This window comes from Ixodes scapularis, unplaced genomic scaffold (genome assembly GCF_016920785.2).
Source record: "Ixodes scapularis isolate PalLabHiFi unplaced genomic scaffold, ASM1692078v2 PGA_scaffold2__306_contigs__length_199485367, whole genome shotgun sequence".
Lineage (NCBI taxonomy): Eukaryota > Metazoa > Arthropoda > Arachnida > Ixodida > Ixodidae > Ixodes > Ixodes scapularis.
Window position 1 is genome coordinate 1,607,637 of NW_024609857.1, and position 19,059 is coordinate 1,626,695.

At 45.5% G+C, this 19,059-nt stretch overlaps 1 protein-coding gene across 2 annotated transcripts in view; it reads right to left on the reverse strand.

Annotated features, from left to right (window-relative positions):
• The window catches only part of LOC8040925 (leucine-rich repeat serine/threonine-protein kinase 1), an 80,590-nt gene that overhangs the window by 36,681 nt on the left and 24,850 nt on the right, over window positions 1-19,059 (reverse strand). The window contains exons 14-23 of one of the 2 annotated variants that reach the window (XM_042291664.1): window positions 18,526-18,692; window positions 15,128-15,423; window positions 14,566-14,686; window positions 11,768-11,935; window positions 9,306-9,428; window positions 8,636-8,885; window positions 6,340-6,469; window positions 5,503-5,597; window positions 4,485-4,607; window positions 782-984 (exon numbers count right to left, since the gene is read on the reverse strand). In XM_042291664.1, coding sequence (XP_042147598.1) covers window positions 782-984; window positions 4,485-4,607; window positions 5,503-5,597; window positions 6,340-6,469; window positions 8,636-8,885; window positions 9,306-9,428; window positions 11,768-11,935; window positions 14,566-14,686; window positions 15,128-15,423; window positions 18,526-18,692 — 1,676 coding nt within the window. The remainder of the gene's footprint in view (window positions 1-781; window positions 985-4,484; window positions 4,608-5,502; window positions 5,598-6,339; window positions 6,470-8,635; window positions 8,886-9,305; window positions 9,429-11,767; window positions 11,936-14,565; window positions 14,687-15,127; window positions 15,424-18,525; window positions 18,693-19,059) is intronic. The other variant, XM_042291665.1, reaches the window with a different exon arrangement.

Below are 19,059 nucleotides of genomic sequence, written 5' to 3' on the forward strand. Positions count from 1 at the left end.
CACAGATCAAGTGTGCAAGCCCAATGCTCTTTTGGGGTTTTCCATCATGTATACAACAATGCGGAATGTATCCAATCAGAGGTGTTCTGGACAAACATATGGCGCCGGGTAGTACACGAGTGGCACGCTTTGGCACGTGGTATGTGCCGAAAATAGAATTACCTTACTTTCGCCGTTAGTTGGCGGGTATTTAGCCCATCTAGCGAAACTAGACAACTGCGTCGCCCGACTCGGTTTGTCGGTGTATTTCGCCGTGTTTTGTCGCCAACTTCAGTCCCATCGGTGAACAGTTGCCGTGTCTCTATCTTTGGTGTCATGTCTGTTAGGTGGGACGGGGGACTCCGACAAGCAGGTAGTCTGTCGGTGTCATTTGTTGCTCGTTCACGTTGGTCGCTGTCAATTGTTGCTGCTGGTCACTCTAGTGGGACTATGCTACAAAAACTATGACGTTCGAGATTTAGCAATGCCCTTCCGCTATGCTATCCAACATACAAGAGACGATCGCTCATCATACTGGAGTTTTCAAAGATCTTTAGAAGTATCTATCGCGAACAAATCTTTTTGCGAAGTACCAAAGAAGTTAGTGAGTAAATATTTCATGGATGTCGCAACGAGCGGTGCCATGGTCAGGATTGTTTGTCCGCTCATTTGACCGGAAGTTAACAGGGACGCGAGATGAAACAGCATCTCCTAGGAAAGGGTCTATAGAGAGTGGGCGGAGCATGTGGGTAGCGGAGAGACAGAGCAAGCTGCTCCCTTGGCGTGGGGCAGGGCCAGAAACCTGTACCCGGACGTCAGCCCCGGGCAGGCCCGACCGCAGCAGCTCCTCCGAGGGCAGCAGGGACGGGATGAGCAGCGTGCGGCCGTCCCACGTCAGGGCCGCCTCAAACTTGTTTAGCAGGCTCAGGATGTAGCCCTGGGCATCGGCCGGGGCACACTGAGAGCTGCGGAACACGTGCTGCAGGTCCTCCAGGCGCATGATCCCTGCGGCCCAAATAAGACGTCGAGTTCATCCTGTCCCGGGAAGCACGCCGAAGAAACGCCTAACTTGGCACAAGCTTGGCAATCCTAGGGGCCTAACTTGAGCCTACCGTAATATCCCGAGTCATCGCCCACCCCCCTACCGCCTGAAATTCATTAAAAAAGTGGGGCGGGCCATGTCTCGGTGGGTGAACACAAACACTTGAAATAAAGCGGAAAAAACCGCCTAATTTTCTCTGCGTATCTAGCGCTGATGCACAAGAGATACATCAAACTCAAAACTTCGTTTAGTTTCATTGTTTTATCGAAAAAAATGCTCACGGAAGAATATTTTACTATAGCGAAGTCCGTTGCTTGCATACGCGCTAGAAACACCGCCGATCTGCATATAGCGCGAACGTTTGTTCCGTGAAAGAATGTCACCACTATGTTCTCCTAGTTAGTAAAAAAAAGAAAAGTCTGCAAGAAAATAGAAAAACCGACCAGGCGCAACGAGCAAGCGAGCGGACCAAAGGAGCGACCAAGAGCAATGCTGGGAAAACGGGAAAGCCGGCGGTCGCGTTGGCAAATATTTTGGCGTCAAGCCAAGTCGGGCGCCTTGTCAATCGCAAGCTCTTGCGCAACTTTCTTGTTTGGCGTGTACATACGTGCGTCCGTGCACGGCGGGCTATCAATGCACGATTGGGACGCTCTGCAAACGTCTGTGTAGGGCGTCCCAGCAAAGCTTTATTTACGCATTGGCTTTGCCTAAAATATTGCACAACCGCGGTCGCGACGGGCGGGAAGAAGGAGCGGGTTTGCGGTGACCTTACTTCGGCGGAGACAGACTTTGACCTAACACTCCGCAGTTACATTAACAAACTCTTATTTTGTTATCTCCATCGTTTTCTTTTCGCACGGATACACGACCACTTTGGGGTCGCTCACGGAGGAAATGCGTAAACAAAAAGAAGTGTCTTTCCCTCCTTCGTTTTACTTTGTCACGGACGTCCTCCAACTGTAAGGTCCGCGGCCGCGTCATTCGGGTAGGATGAGTGTTCGCGGATCGCAGAGTCCGCGCTGGGGTATTTGAGGGGGTGGGCGATGACTCGGTGTTTTTTCGGAAATTGATATTGGCCCAAAAAATGGGGTGGGCGATGGCTCGGGGATGGGCGATGACTCGGGATATTACGGTAATATGGCTTGGCTCCAAGGTGTTAGTTATACCAGAGTACTCTTATTTGGCATCTCTATGACTTTTCTTTGGCCCACCACATAACTTCAAGGGTGCAAGACTCGAGCCAAATAATAAACCAAAGAACCAGTAGTTAAACCCTAATCTGGCACTCGTTTGGCAATGTAAGCCCAAAATGCCAGATAACAGCCAAACTAATAGCAGCGAAGCCTAATTTTGGCGCTTGTTTGGAAAGAAAATCTTCTGTATCAAAACACCAAAATAATCATAATCATGGGAGACATCAATATTGATTTACTCTCTGACACTAGCAATCAACGTCAACAACCAGAGTAACGTTACAGAGCAGCACGCTTATTGATGTTTGCATTACAAATGTTAACCAATCGCACGCTGTGCCTGGAGTATTCCTTGCCGATATGAGCGATCATTTCCACTTATTTTGCTTTCTATCACATATTGGAAATAGTCATAATTTACCTCAACCAGGAGCCAAATTGTTTCAAAAGATCAATCAACATAGCATAGAGGCATTTCACAAAATGGTCTCTGATACTAACTGGGACAGTCTGATGACTAGTCACGATGTTGATGAATCCTATTTTGCTTCCTTGACAGCTCTTAAGAAGTGCTACGACGCAGCTTTTCCTCTACAACAATTTGGAACACGGCGATATAAGCGTAGAAGACCACGAATATCGAGAGAATTGTTACAACGCATCAACAAGAAAAACAGATTGTTTGAAAGGTTCCAAAAATCTAGGGATAACTGCATACTACTAGAATATAAACAATTTAGAAATGCACTGAACTGTGACATAAAAAAAGCTAAATCTCATTACTACGTTAGCAAGCTTAATAACATTCAATATGATCCCAAGCGTACTTGGAACGCTTTAAACTCTATCATCAACCCCATTTTCAACCATACGCCACTTAATGAACTGCAAATTGGGTCAAGCAATTTCAGTGGACGTGACATGGCAGTTGCGATCAATGATTATTTTATAAACGCTAGTGCATACAATCACCCAAATACCACGTCATCGAGCATTTTTACATGAGCCCACCTAGAACATACTATTATGCTGAATCCTGTCACTACTTTTGAGGATGAGGCTGTCATAAAATCACTAAAAAATAAAAGCACTTGCGGGGATGATAACATAAAAGCTGAACCGATCAAATACGTATCTAACATTATAAGTGAGCCCTTGCAAAATATCATGAATCTTATATTTGAAACAGGTAGTTTCCCACATGCCTTAAAAACTGCGAGAGTAACTGTAATTCATAAAAATGGACATAAAAAGGATATTAGCAATTACCGTCCGATCTCCGTGCTCCCCGTACTCTCAAAGGTTTTTGAAAATTAATGAACAGTCGAATTCAAGCTTTCCTTATAAAATTCTCAGTTCTATCTACAGCTCAGTACAGACTTCAAAAGGGAAAATCAACAGAAGATGCCTCGTTACATATAAAAAATAAAATATTAAATAACATTGAAAATAAACTTCTTACCCTTGGCATACACTTAGATTTTCGAAAAGCATTTGACAGTATCAATCATGACATCCCACTACAAAAACTTCCCCGCTATGGCATTAGGGGTAGAGCATTGGATCTAATAAAGAGTTTCCTCTTTATACGAGATCTACGAGAGTTTGACCCTGCTTTGAATGTGGGCACCCACCCTTCATTGGCCTCATCATCTTAAGAACAAAAAGTGGAAATGGAGTAGACACAGTACATATTCTTCTCCGAAAAAAAACTGTCAAAGCATTGCACTTTTTGCTGCATGCATACCTTGGAAATATGAATTTATAGGGTGTGAAGGAGCCAGTCTATAGCATGACATGTTGAGTTGTATTTCAGCTAGGTAACTTTGAGTGGTCGACCGTACAACCCGAGCGTATGTTACAACCACAATTCTAAAAACCAACTAGAACTAGTTATATTGCCGACTTTTCTTCCAGCCACGTGAAAAGTGAGACGACCAAGCATTTGGGATAATGTGCCACGTGCTGTATGTGCATATATGCACAGAAGACACACTCTCTATGCAAGCCAGCATACTGGCATTCTCTGCTTTAAGAGAACCACCTTTCACTAGCCACAGTTCCAAACAAAACACTCGTTCAGAAAACACATGACACCCAATTCCTGTTTCTATGTGCAAGTATTTATAAGAAATATTACCGTAAGCGATGTGGCATCAATTTATGCTTTCGCAGTAATGACACTATGCTGTTTATCCTCAAGAGAGGAAACGCTGTTAAGACTCCTGACAACAGTTCGAGACGTCCTAGCGTTGCATTGGCCCACCCACCATTCCTGGCAAAAGGGTTGATCTCCCGGATGGTGACCACATGAGCAAGCATGTCACACAGCCATTGAGGATCCAGGAAGTAGAGGTCCTTCAGTGTTGAGTCCTCATAGTGCAGCAGAACCCCTGGAATCAGACAAGTCAACCGGTCATCGATTCCAAAAGCTTCTGAAAGCGCAACTCAATCTCGAATATTAAAACATAAAAAAGAATCACGAATGATGAATGCAGGTTGTCGGGGTATCTCTGCCTCAAATATACTCTTGCATAACAGTCACAGTTCAATTTTGAAAATTTTACTGCAATATAGATATCAACATTTACAAAGTTTCCATTTCTTTATAAATGCACCAGGCGCGCGCATTCACCATCCCGCTTTGAAAGTGTGGTTTTCTCCCAAGCATGCAGCTGCAATATTCATATGTTTCCACGTGTTGATCGCTGCAAGCTATTTCATTGAGTGTGCTTTTTACCGAGCACCGGTTCACTGCAGAGAAGCAACACTCACGGGAGCAAGCTCCACGGGTGTTGCTTCTCCGCAGTGCACCAGTGCTTGGTAAGAAGTGCGCTCAATGAGACTAAACTTTGAAAAATATGAATATCGCAGTTCAGCTCGAAGTGAATATTGAGTAGTGTATTATTCAAAACTATTTTTTATTATTTTGAATGTTTTCACAACACAACCCTTGTCACTTCATGAGTTTGTTACAAAAAGTAGTAATATGCTCTGCAACCTTGCTATTAAAAAGACACCAGTGGTACTAATATTCCAGATTGAGGTAGCACTTAAAAACTGAACTAAAACTTTCCCACTCTACCTACCACTGACATCGATCTTGGGCCAAAAAACTTTGTCAATCTACAAAACACCACATCTTGGTCATGCCCAGTTTAGTATCTCATGTCAGAGAAAAGCCCCTAATATACAATTCACAAATGGTATGGGTGTGGGCAGTGAGCAACGTAGATACTTTGCCATTCCAAAACTCGGTCATTACAGAGGCTCAGATGCCACACTCACCATTGTCATGAAGGAATGCTGTGGCCTGGTTGAGTTCAGCCATGTCCCGAAAGACAATGTCAAATTTGTGCTGCAGTTCGTGCATCACCAGCATTCTGAAAGATGTCAAAAACAGGGCATTTCGGCTGTGCCTTATACACCCCCTGAAAAAAAGATGGTTCAGTTCAGCCGCAATGCATTGCTCTTTTACCAATAAAAAAGTTTGATTTAGCGAAAATAGTGCAGCTGAAAGAAACTACGACGCTAAATCGGACCATGCTTCCCAGCAGTTTTCCTGTTTTTCCATAAAGCTGAACTCTAAAAGTAGAAATTCCAACCGTGAAATATGCTAAAGGTTGTTTTCTTTCATTCTATCAATAAATATTGCAGATCGGAATGTGACAAGTAGATACGAAAGAGTTCTTCACATTAACCGTAGCTATGCAATAAAAAAGAGAACAGGAAGCTTCTCATGCACATAAAACAGCCATAGCTAATTGAGTGCTCCAACTTTTTTTTTTGTTTTTACAGATTACTAATGTGCATTTTGGTGTAACACTTTATTAATACACAGAAAAAAACACTACATTTTTCTGGGAAAAAGCTACAAACATGGCCAATGTGCATAAATATCAACAAAGCTGTTATGGGTGACTAATAATAACAGACCCACACTGAACAATGGAAGTGTTTGCTCAGAGTGGGTTTTATTGTATGCTGCACCTTTCAGACGTGAACAATAGTTAAATCCGCCAGAACTCTGGTTTTCATTATACTCACTTTGAATGTAGAATTAACTGGCTATGCATCTGCTATTTAAGAGGAAACACTCGAGGCAGGTGCCAGTCCAAGTGTTACCTGTACTGCTCAGAATGAAGCACAGGATCTTTGCCCTGCAACCTCCTCTCCACAGCAAGGTAGGCAACTACGTCCTCCAGTGCCAGATAGGTGGCCGGGATCTTCTGCTCCAGCAAGCGCTCCTTGCTCCCTGAAACCAAAAGACGGAATAATGAGCACCTTGGTCGTGAAACCACATAGTTTAAAACCTGACTACCAGGATTTAAACAGTTAATCATTTCTTTTAAATTTATTTTCTTTCGGACAAGGTCTGAAAGAAGGGCCTGTACAAAAGGTTAAGAAGCCTGATGAGGCAGTGGTCCCTTATAGTTCACAAAGGTACATAAATGGACAGGAAAAAAAAAATGAATTCAGCTAAAAACTACAAACTCAAAGTGATTGGCATCTTCCCGATAACATGGAAATATATAAACAAAACAAAACAATAAAAGGTACACATGATACAGGAATGACTGAATATATGAAGAAAGTAAACAGGATAATGCAAAACCCCTAACAGTATCAAAAACAAAATATTCATACATTATTTTTTTTTTTTTAATTTCCAATACATTGTGGTTTACTACAGGGTGCCACGACATTGAAGGAACCAGGAAGACCCCTGGCAAGTCACCAAAATGGGCCAGACGAAGAGGAGAAGCTGAGATTTATTTTACTGGCACGACAAGCACACTCAAGTCTGGAAACAGGTTTGAAGGAGGGAACAACATATTAGTAACAGGACTGGCCTGCTTTCAATCTACCCCACTAGTATTCAGCTCGTTAGTACAAATTCAAAGCCTCAATGAGAAAAACCAATTATCAGTAGGGCTCTGCATTTCCTGAGCTTATATGTAGTATTCTGGAGAAAGACAAGGGGGTGTTCTAGAGTCTCCAGTGCCCTGATGGACAATCTAGATCTTTTTGGGTAGAATACTAGTTTTTAAGCTCACGCACTAATTTTCCAAGAGTTTGGCTTTCTCATTTGGTATGTTATTAAGACTTTAGAAGAAAAAAACTGACAGAGAAAATGGGATGTAAAGAAGGCATGTCCTTTTAGTATGTTGATTTAATCATTAAATCAGCTCTTTCCATGCGGCTCGGATGCCACCTAGCTTAATAGGCAACTGCACTCAGGTTTGTAGAGTTTAAGCTGACGACTGTTTTTAATGGAGTCAGCATACCTAAATTACAACATATGATGTTTCTTTAAAGGGGCGATGCAACGATTTTTGTATTTTACGCAAATACCGCTTAGAACGGATCCCTGGCGTTAATGACCTGTAAAATAGTCGTTGTTCTTCACCACACGCAATCGAAGCCGCAGAAAAAAATTAAGAAAAACGAGCAAAGTTCACCCCCTCAAATTGCAGCCAGAACAAGCGGCCACGTGATCTGGAGCCGATTATATGCCGCCAATGTTGATCATAGCCATGCGCTGGGGTTGGCAAGGCACAGGACACGCGCTGCGTTCCAGACATTGTTATGGTTCGGCTGTTTTCGTCAATGCAGCGATTGGACACAGGACAGTACCCGAATGCTTCTCGAGCTATAGATTATCACGAGCCCAAATCGAGTGCCCACGCAATGCTCGGGTCCAATCTATGAGCCGCATTCAAATATCGTCACTGGGCGGTACTGCTACTGCCCAGCTACGTCATAAAGTTTTGCGAAGGAGAGAATGAATGAAAACGCTCGGTTTTGTCCTCGAAATTACAGCGCAGCAAAGGAGTTTCTTGGTCAGCGGCGTTGCGTGCGAGTATCCTTGAGTCCCACTACTGCCAGTAAGCGCGTATAAAATGAAAGACATTCCAATTGAATATCATTGCACCGCCCCTTTAAGTATAGTGTGCACAGTTCTTTAGATATCGGCTCTCAAACTTCATTTTCGTGAATTTATGATTTCATCATAAATTCGCGAAACTTACTGGCAACCTATTGTGGCACCCTCACTTTCATGCCACAGTACCTACAACTGGCTCAGTCAAATGCGGCATGAAATAGGACGGCCGTGTATGAGCACATTACACTCAGCCGCATAAGAGCATGGGAAAGAAACCACTGCATAGAAATACCAAAACTCGCCCAATGTCTCTTCTGCAGCGGCCGACCCACTGGTCTCGGTGAAATAGCCAAAGAGAGCACTTCCAAAATCGCTTTTTGCAAGGGTCACGGTATCATTTCGACCAAATGTTTTGGTCATGATTGTATTATGTCCCAACGAAGCAATCTGCCGTTTGTTCCGGTTAAAACTTTTGGGCGGAGCTGCACCCTAGAAACCCGGACACGCAAGCAAGGGGCCGAGAAGGGAGCGCACCGGGGCAGCGCAGGTCGAACACGACGTCGTAGATGAGGTTGCAGAGGTGCCTGATGTTGTGGCGCGTCCTGCAGCTGACCTCCACCGTGTCCAGAACCCGGGGCAGGCCGCACTTGTCCGCGTCCACCACGTGGATGAAGCGCTCTCGGATGAGGCTCTGCAGCTCGTCCGAGTAGCCCGAGGGCAGGGCCTCCCGCACCAGGTCATGGTGCGTGCCCACAATGATCACCGGGGAGTTGGGGGCACGGGCCTGCAGACAATGTGCCGCTCCCGTCAAGAATGGGGGAACATTTCTCCCAACCACATCCCTTTTTCGAGCAAATCTGACACCCAGAAAACCCCGCCTCTTCTTCGCTGAACGAATCTGCTCGAGAACAAACGGGCTCAACCCACCTTCAGTCTGGCTCAATGAATGAATGATCCACCACCCGAATGGCAGCAGATATCTTGCCACCTTTCTTAGGACATTTTAGTATCCAGGCATCTCGTCCCGCAGTAACTGTCACTTTATGGTTGCTATTGTGCAGCTCGGTGGTCCTTGATCCTCCCTTTGCGGGCACACAATGAGGTCACTCAAGGATACGAAGGCTGTCGCCACCCAGAAACAAATGGACAGAGACGCGAGGTCCGAGGCACCTTCTCGGATGGGACTGGGCTGCCGCCAACCCACCTGTATGTTGATGAGCCACTGGTGAATGCCCTTGACTCCGCGCTCGCCGTCAGTCATCCTCCACACCACCAGGTAGAGGGAGCGCTTGGACAGGAAGTACTGGTGCGTTGTGTAGTACTCCCTCTGAAAGAGCGGTTCCAGCTGGGAGTGAGCTTATCTAGTCGAGGCATTTGAGATCAATGAAAGAAGATTGATGCACTGCACTTTTCCCGATCTGAAGCGAACTGCACTAGCATTCATTTATCCACTTCATTTATTCAGTACCTGCAGCTCCTTTCGGCATTATAGCGGGGGGGATACACACACAAAAAAAATAAAGCAAATGACCAGGTAATTATCTGCAACAAGCTATGAACAAAGCACCTATGATATTAGCTAAAGTAAGTCCATATTTCACAACATTCAAAGCACATTTTAAACCTCGCGAGATCAAAAGTGTTCCGACACATCTCGCAACATCCAAAAACACCTTTCAGATTTTGCATCACTCAATGCACCCCATCAGACTTCACAACATTGAAAAAACAAATAAACGATACACAAAACCCTATCCCTCCAAGTACAACACGGTCTGCAGCACCTCTACATAAAAATAATATAATCTAGTACTGTGCTAATAAAACTTCTGCCTGGGCTTTATCGTTTAAGCAATCAAATCAATCAAATGAACCTACTGTTTCCAAAGCAGTATAAAAGGCATTCTTTCATAAAACTAAGACAACAGTAGAAGGTAGTTTTTTCCACTGGCACACTGTTTTTAAACTCTTAAAAGCTGCAGTACCTATCTCACACACTTTAAGAATATCGCCACGCGCGTTGGCGAGCGAGCGTGTGCGTGGCCAAGTGGTTGCCGCGTTTGACTTTTGCGCGGAAACCCAGGGTTCGATTCCTGGGAGTCACGTGTCTTCTATTTATTTCTTCAGTTTAATGTACTGGCGAATTCGAGAACATTGTTGTTTATTCTAGGTCCGAATGTTCTATGCGTCGAACCTTCCACGCCGATTATTCCAGAAGCCCACACGTGTACATAAGGGGCTTCGCGTGGCGAGCCAAAGTCAGTTTCGTCCCAGCGCTCAATCCTGCTGTTTCGTCGACGCCTGCGACGCAAACATTCTTCTATTTCATTTTGGGCACAAGTTCGCCCCATTAAACAATTAGTTTCTCTAGTTAACTGACCACCTCATCTTTCGTCATTCATGACAATGTGATCCACATGTGCGGATAGGTAATATCAAGGAAACAGGTAGGTTTCACGCGGGATGCCAGTCTGGGAGTGAAATATACTGTGGAAAATGTTTAAACGAAGCCTTGCTCTGTGGCGTTCCAGTGTATTACATTTCATCACATAAACACAATGCCATTCAAAATATCTCATAAGTCGGGTTAGGCTCAAATATAAATAACCCGGCAGTGTCATCGCAAACATATTGAAAACATTCATGGTGCAATGCTAATCTGGAGCATGCAAAAAAAAAAGTATATATGGTACAAACATGATCAATAATAAAAGAAGAGAAAGAAAAAGCGGCACAAGGAGTATAGAGTACTCTGGTTTCAGATGCAAAACAGTCCCACGTTTTTAGCTATTATTTTACTAACACATCAAGCCAAAATTGGTGCGTATTTTCCAACCTCTTCTTAGGAACCACAGTGAGCTGCTCCAGTTACGCCAAAGCTGACAAATCAACAACGGGTCATAGAAACAGCTGTTTCATTATCAACGTCGAGAAGTTTGCAATCAGGATGATGCAACATGCTCTAAATTGTGGAGCCTACAAGCCCCATTGTAAAGAACAGTATAAAGAGGCGCAAATATTATAGTCACCAAAATCAAGCAGATGGCACGTGTACTTTGACCCGCTACATTAGCAGCTACCGAACTGAGAGCTGAGCTGAGAAATGGGCGACAAACGAACGCTTTGCAACAGAAACGTCCTGTACATCTGCTTTTGCACAGGTAATACGGTGAGCCAATCACAGAAATTATACGGAGTGCATCAGCACATCACGAGGCATACTGACTGTTTGGCTCGAAAACATGGTTTGTACACGAACAGTGAGCTTGACTTTTCACATTCTCTATTTGTTTTCGGGATAAAGAGGTGACCTGTGTGCGTAGCACCCCAGCTTCTTCATATAGGCGGGAATAATTTGTGTCGTTTAGTGAAACCAACACACTAGACAGGCTCAACAAACGGTATACTGGCACACATCTCCGACCCTCACTATATCTGCCATTTGGAAAATGAGTCGTGCCACCTATAGACAGTTGGAGTTGCTCAGTGGCATCCAACTGCCACCTTCATGACTGTAACGCTCCCAGCGTGTGACTCGTTCATGACACTCGTTACGACGCTTGTTCAAGACAATTTTCCCATAAACACGACCCACGAATTCTGTGTTTAAAAAATGATGGAATGAACAAGCTGTCGGAGCCCACTGTTGAAGAGAAGTCCTCTGACCTGTCCCCCGAAGTCCCAGGTGCGGAAGGTGACCGGACCATAGGTGTTGGGGCCGCGGCCCTTCTTCTCGTAGACCCAGTCCCCCACGTCCACTCCGACCGTAGACAGGGTCACACCCTTGGGGGTCTTGAGGCTCAGGCTCTTGTGGCCCATGCGCTTGCCCCAGTGCTGCGTTCGCCGTAAGGCAACATGAGAGAAAGGGCGTCGGAGACAAGGGGACGAGATGTCGGCAACTCCGCAGCTGCTCCTCTAGTATTGGCTCCCCAAAAGCAGTTTTCTGTAAACATCTGCAGCACTTTTTGCCACGGGGCACAGAAAAGTCACAGCTATAGCTGTTATTGCCCTTGGTAACATTCACTTTTAGGCATATCCACTTTTTACTTACTCGATCAAACACAATCTTGGATTCACTGAGGTATGCAGGGAAGAGAAGACACAGCACACAAGTCAACGTCCCTGCCTAAGACAAAATCAAGGCAGGTACTGTGTGTGCATGATTACAACGCACACTTCTTTTTGCCAAAATCAGTGCCCAAAAATACAGGCAATTTATGATCAAAACCAAAAACCGAGACTCAAAAGAAAAACGCAGTACAGTGTAGACCGCATATAACGTATGTCTCGGGAGTCGCGAAAATCCGCACTATAAGCGGTACCGCACTATAACCAAAACATCAATTTTTCAGGCCAAAATACATGCCATGAGACAACTTACCTTTGTAAAAGAATTTATTTTATGTTAGATGAAAAAATAAGCTTAGTTTGAGGAAAGTCTTTATTTCAATAGACGAGTACAGTTATGTCTCAAGTGTGTCACACATTTTAAAAGAAATTAGCGGCTTTTGCCTGGCGCAGCCTTTTAACGGCGTCGCGGGTTGCGGACGGACGTTGCGAGCGTTCAGGATTGCTAACCCTAATCACTTTTCTCCGGAGATGAAAACGCGTGAAAATTCGCATCCTTCATACGGTACGCGCCAGTAATACCTTGAACTTGAGCACACGCATGAAATGCGCCAAATAAGAAATCCGGGCGATGTTCGAGGACACAAATGCTTAGATATCACCACTGTAGTCGAAGTAAACAAACACGACGACACGGGCGTTTCTGCCGTCTTGAGAGCGCCGCCACGACATCGCCGCACGAGTAGGTGAATCTTCCCTTTTAGTACATGCTGGGTTATCATAGCGACACACAACGAAAATTCACAGTCAAGGATAGCGCTTTTACGCAGAACGATGAGATGAACTCCGTCTACGACGACGATCACAACCGACGCCATGTTCGCGGAATGGCATGGAACGCGCGCGAACACTTCTCCTCGACCTGCGATTGGTCTGTCGTTGCGGTTGTTTGTTTCTTTGTTTCCAACGCAGCGGAGAGACGCACGCACGTGAACGACTCGTGCGTGCGTCCCTCCGTCGCTATGGCAACTGAAGCCTCTCTCTTCGCTTCTCCCCGAGTTTTCGAGCAACCTCCATGCCCCGCGAGTGCAGTTTGCGGCTTGCGCCGTCAGCGCCGTTATCTAGTGTCGCACAGGGAAGCGAGCTCGCTGCTCCGGTCGTCGGCGCGGTCGGCGGGCTGTGCCAAAAACCGCACTATAACCGGTATTTCCCTTCGCGCGCCTGCATTTTAAGCGGTATGTAAATACATGGAGTTCTATGGGAGGTGAACCGGTGGTTTAAAAAAACCGCGTTATACCCGGTCCTGCACTATAAGCGGTTACGTTGTAAGTGGTCTATACTGTACTCGGTATAAGGTGGCCAACCCCATCGCGACAGTTTGTTTACATTTGCCAATTTTGATATCCGGATCACGAGCATTCTCTCGAGTCTACGGACTTATGTCTGCCATTTTAAGATGAAAAAACAAAAGAAATTACGCTAGGAGGCTTTATTTAAAAGAAAGGTCATCACACTGGTGGGAAAAGATAACAATGAAGCAGTACTGCATGCGTGGCCCCTCAATCCCAGCGACCCATTGAGATTGCAAAGTGTTGCTTGGAAGACGACCCTCCCAGAGGCGACAATTGCGCACTCGTAGAAGCACTACAAGCGCGGCACCTAAAACGCTTTAGACGAAAGCAAGTATTACCTCTGTGGACAGCGAAGAACCACAGTCGGACACCCACAACGGCGACTAGTGCACGGTATTTATTTTTGTGTTGGCGTGCGTTTCATAAAATCTGTTCTATGAGGTATTTGTTCAAGCTTCATTATTTTACCTGCGCGGAAGAATCGGCAGCACCTTACTTTTTGAATATCTGGGAGCTAAATCTACCTGCGCCTTAGAGTCGTGCAAACAATGTATGTACCATTCAGCCGTTGCTGTAATTATCGCTGTAAGAGTGGGAAGTTCTTTATTACTCGGGTGGAATCTGCTCGTACACACCATTAAGAGTTTAGTACAGTATCGCATTTGATGTATACATGGTAGCTGGCAATTTTGTAAGGTACATCAGCCGGAAACATGTCTCTCACGTGTTGACAATAAATGCTGTCCAACTGCTTCCTCAATGTGACAGCACCTTTAGTGAGACATTGGCTACCACTCTTAGGCTTCCAGAAGGTTTTTTCCAATCAGCTTGGATTACCTTTGTGACTCCTTAAAATGGAAGAGTTGGGTTTCTAGATATAAGTAAAAGTTCTTATGTGACAAAAAAGGATGAATAGGTTTCCCGACCGTCCCTTTCTAGTAATGTAGTAATGAGTACCTCTGGCTTTGAATCGGGCATGGCTACCCTTCGTAAGAACACTTCCCATGAGGGTGCCAGAGGATTGGCTCCATCAAGGCCACTCACCTCAGGAGGCTTGCGCCGGTAGGAGCCCGTGCCTTCCTGCCGCAGCTGTTCCAACAGAGAGGTCTTGCCGATGCCCTGGACGCCCACAATCATCAGCTTCATCCTCGCATACGGCTTGGCACTGCAAAGTGTGCGCAAGTCCCTATATGTATCCCCTACATCAAGAGAACAGCATTCAGTGCTAATCCAGAAATCAGCAACAAGACATTGCAGGACCTCAAGTTTTAAAAATGTATGGCACGGCCTCACCTATGATAGTTCGTCTCCACTACGTCTCTAAAGGAGTGGGCCCCAAATCCTTTTGTACCACATCTAACAGTGTTGCCAACCCAGGCCCACTGACCAAAATTTTGGCAATACTGTCCTAAGACAATGTAGTCAGTTACTGGTTTTCATATCAATGGGCAACTAACATAAAATAGATTTTAGAAACTTACTACACATTAACCAAATGAAAGGCAACTTGGAAACCCAGTGTAAAATGTAAAATGCCCACAAAGGCCTCCCTGGGAACCTAGGACCGAAATCTGGATGACACCAGAAAGCGGGCGCGGCCACTCACTCTTCTAGGATGGACTTGAGGTAGCCGACGATATCCATGGTCTTGTACTTGCGCGAGTCGACCATGCAGCGCAGTCGGTCCTGCAGGCTACAGCCGCGCAGGTTCAGGTTCCACAGCTTGCCCAGCAGGCCTAGTTCCGGCGGCAGCTGACTGATGCCCACGTTGCCGCTCAGGTTCAGCACTGACATGGCGCTGTGCTCCGAGAGGCAGACCGGCACCTCACTCAGCAGGTTGTTGCTCACGTCCAGCATCGACAGGTTCGGGAACAGCAGGCGCCCCCGGGATGAGAGCGGCTCCTGACCAGTGGGGGGAGGTGAGGGGGCATTGGGTCACTCTTCACCATCTCGACAGTGACCAAGATTCTCAATCCGACAATCAAAGGTGGTCTGCAATAAGAGGCCAAGTCCACCTGGCATGTCTCCCAAGAGCCTATAGCCGCAATGTTTCCAACGTGGACATTCAACCGCTGAATTTACTACCAGAATATAGGTCTAACTTTTTATTAGCACCAATCTTTGAAATTAGAGTCTGCTTAAAATAGCAGCAAAGTTCCTAATTTCCTACAGCTAATTGAGAGGCCCTTGCCTACCATAAAGTTCCTAAAGAACACCTACCCAAAAGGAAGAGATGAATGGTGAAAACCATGGGGTGGGCTATCTTTAAGGACACCACAGAAAAACTTTGTCAAAAACTGGCTATAAACCATGTGACGTGGGAACTGATACCGCAGATCACGGACACCGCAAATTCTCGTTTCACTATGCGATAAACACGCGGGAGTTTGCTACCAACACCTGTGTCACGGGAAAGGATACCGCAGCTTGCAGACGCAGCACATTCACGTTTAACGGTACGAAGGACCCTCGGAAATCCACCGAGAACTCGCATCTCACGGGAACGAATGCTGCAAATCGTGGACGCAGCAGATGCAAGTTTTATGCTGCAATAAACACGCGAAAACTCACTACAAACTTGCCTGTCACGGGAACCGATATCGCGCGCGCAGATCGCTGACAAAAAGGCAGGAATCTGCTACAAACTCGTATGTTACAGGAACAAATACCGCAGATCGTGAACTCAGCAGAATCATATTTCACAATGCAATATACATGCGGGACCAACTCGCGTAGAATGGAGATCGCACATGCAGATCGCAGACAAAAACGCGGGAATCCGCTAAAACTTCATCTCACGGGAACGGATACCACAGATTGTGGACGCAGCAGATCCGGATCTCACAGTGCAACATACACGTGGGAACAACTCGCATGTTACGGGAGCAGATATCGCCTGTACAGATCACGGACAAAAACACGGGAACTTGCCATAAACTCGCTAGCCAGACGTGCCCATTGCGTGACGCCCGACGGAAATCGGGGGCGGGCGATGTTTCGGAATGTTTATGTTACAGATGTTTGGCCAGAAAAACGGGATGGGCGATCTCTCGGGGGCAGGCGTTTTCTCAGAACTTTACGTTATGTCACTTCTCCACGAATGACGCAGCAAAGTGGTGAAGCTTGGCGCAAATGGCGCGGCAAAAGTGCCAAATGCATGAATGAAATGCATGAAATATTGCAAAATGACAGACTCAATGTGTCAATCATGCATATTTTCAATCTTATTATCTTTCTTTTTCTCCATTTTCACTTACTTTTTGTTTTTGTTAATCTTTACTTTTGTATTTTATTTTTGTCTTATTTATTCATTTTTATTTATATTGTTTATTTGTTTATCTTACCTTTTATTATCTAATTAATTTTATTTTTGACTCATTTATTATGTTCATCCCAAACCTGCTGCTGTCGCCGGCAGTTTTGTATTAAAATAAAAACATTGACCGATTCATACCAGCCGCACTAGTAGCTCAGTGGCTATAAGCATCTGACTGCCATCGCACCGACCCAGGTTCAAGCGCCGCCGGGGGCTCGAACTTTATATATAAACTTTGTATAAAATATTAATGGAATGCTCCAAGAGTGTCACTAGTTCATGACATTTGTTATAATACCCATTCATAACAATTTTTTTATAAAAAATGCCGCATAACTGCGTTAAAAAAAAAAAAAAATTACAGGAGGACACTAAAGACTGCTTACATGTAAGAAGGCGAAAGCATTGTAGTCCTGCAGGAGAAATGTTTTCGGGTAATGTTTCACCTGTATTACAGTTTAGGACGATGTCCTAGAGATCAGCGCCTAGAACGACTTCAAGGACAGTGTCTAGGACGATGCCAAGGAAGATCTTTCGGACGGCATCGAGGATGATGTCTAGAACGACGCCTAGAGGAGGACACTCAAGGAGGCTGTGGTATATTTGCGTGGGCGGCCATGTTTGCCTGCGGAACCGCCGCAGGTGTAGACGCTGCTGCCAAAGTCGAGAACGTAGATGCAGACGCAGTCGCCTCACAGTCCATTCCGCGAAGCACAGAACGAGCACAGATGAAGTCCGAAGCGCACTTTTTGCACACGGCGCTCCGGCGGTGACATCACGTTCCCACACTTGAGCATGAGCGGCCCGTGCTGGAAAACATATTTTTTCGGCCATCTTCCGGGCACAATGACGCCGCTTTTTCGCAAAATGGGACAAGTAAGGCCGTCCTAGAGGTCTAGGACAACCTCCAGGATGACCTCAAAGACAATGTTGTCCTTGAGCATACAATTGAGCGGTGCATGCCGCTCAATCGTATTTTTATGGCCATATATGCCGCTTTTTCGCTCAATGAGACAATTACGGCTTTAGCCTTAGAATCACTAGCTCCTTTAGACATGCTCACTTCGACGTAATGGTAGCAATGGGTTGAGGTATGTTTGAGAGGTTTGGTGCTCTTTTTCCATAAGCTGGCGCCAGAGCACTGCTTGGCGCTGCAGTGTTCTAATTGTTCTGTTTTCAGCTCGCTCCGTCTATTGCATTTCATACCCCAACAGGCTCTGAGAAAGTCACATTTACATTGCCACCACAGAAGATGGCACCCAGCTACCGCTCATGTCATCCAGTCTTCACATGTGTACAGTTTTTCCCCACTAACACACGACAATATGTGTTACTGCCGCCTCTGCCATGCTAAAGGGGCGACTTTAAGAAAAAAAAATTGGGGTCAACTTTTATTAAAATATATTTATATTATTATCGGCACTTTCTCTGGTATAGAGATTGACTTATCTTCCAGCGAATACGGTGCACCAAGTTAATGGACATCCAGTATCACTTTCTTGCACCATCAGCAATGAAGAAATTCAATCCCAGCACTAATAGCATCTTAGCAGATATTTTATCGAGAAGGAGGCAATTAAATCCGCCCCTCATTAGATATGGCTTTAAACATGACCGGGCATGAGAGAGGGCACACAAAACCAGTACCACACTTAAATATACAAATGGGGAGAGCGACCAGCGCATACTCTGGGGTCTGCGGAGTCCAAAGAGCGCCTGTCTTCGTCTTCCTGCTCTTCGTCCAGCGTGAGTTGGAGGGAGTGAAACTGGTTATTGGCCAGAGCCAGGGTGCGCAGGTTCTCCAGGCGGGTGTGCCGGCGGTGTGGGCAGGCCCCGCACCAGCCCTTCTTGCTGGCTGTGGGCAAGAACGAGCGTGGCACGATTTTTGCTATGGGGCTCGCCCCGACACGATGGAAGCACGAATGGGGCTGGATACAAATCTGCTAAGCTTCGGCAAGTCGTTTACCAGCCAGGATAAGTTTCATCCAAAATCTTTGGGCTCAGAGTGGATGTGGAGATTTAAAGGTTGCGGCAATTGCAAAATAAGCCTAACTTTGGACAATCTCTTACAGGGGATCCAGTGACCTTCAGCTTGCCAAAGGACGACAACTAAATTGAAGGAATTATGAAACAAACCACCACCAAAAAAATAAACAGCGAAAAGAATTGTAGGAAAAGGTACATAAACAGCATTAAACAAACTATAGTAAATTACAGCTCAA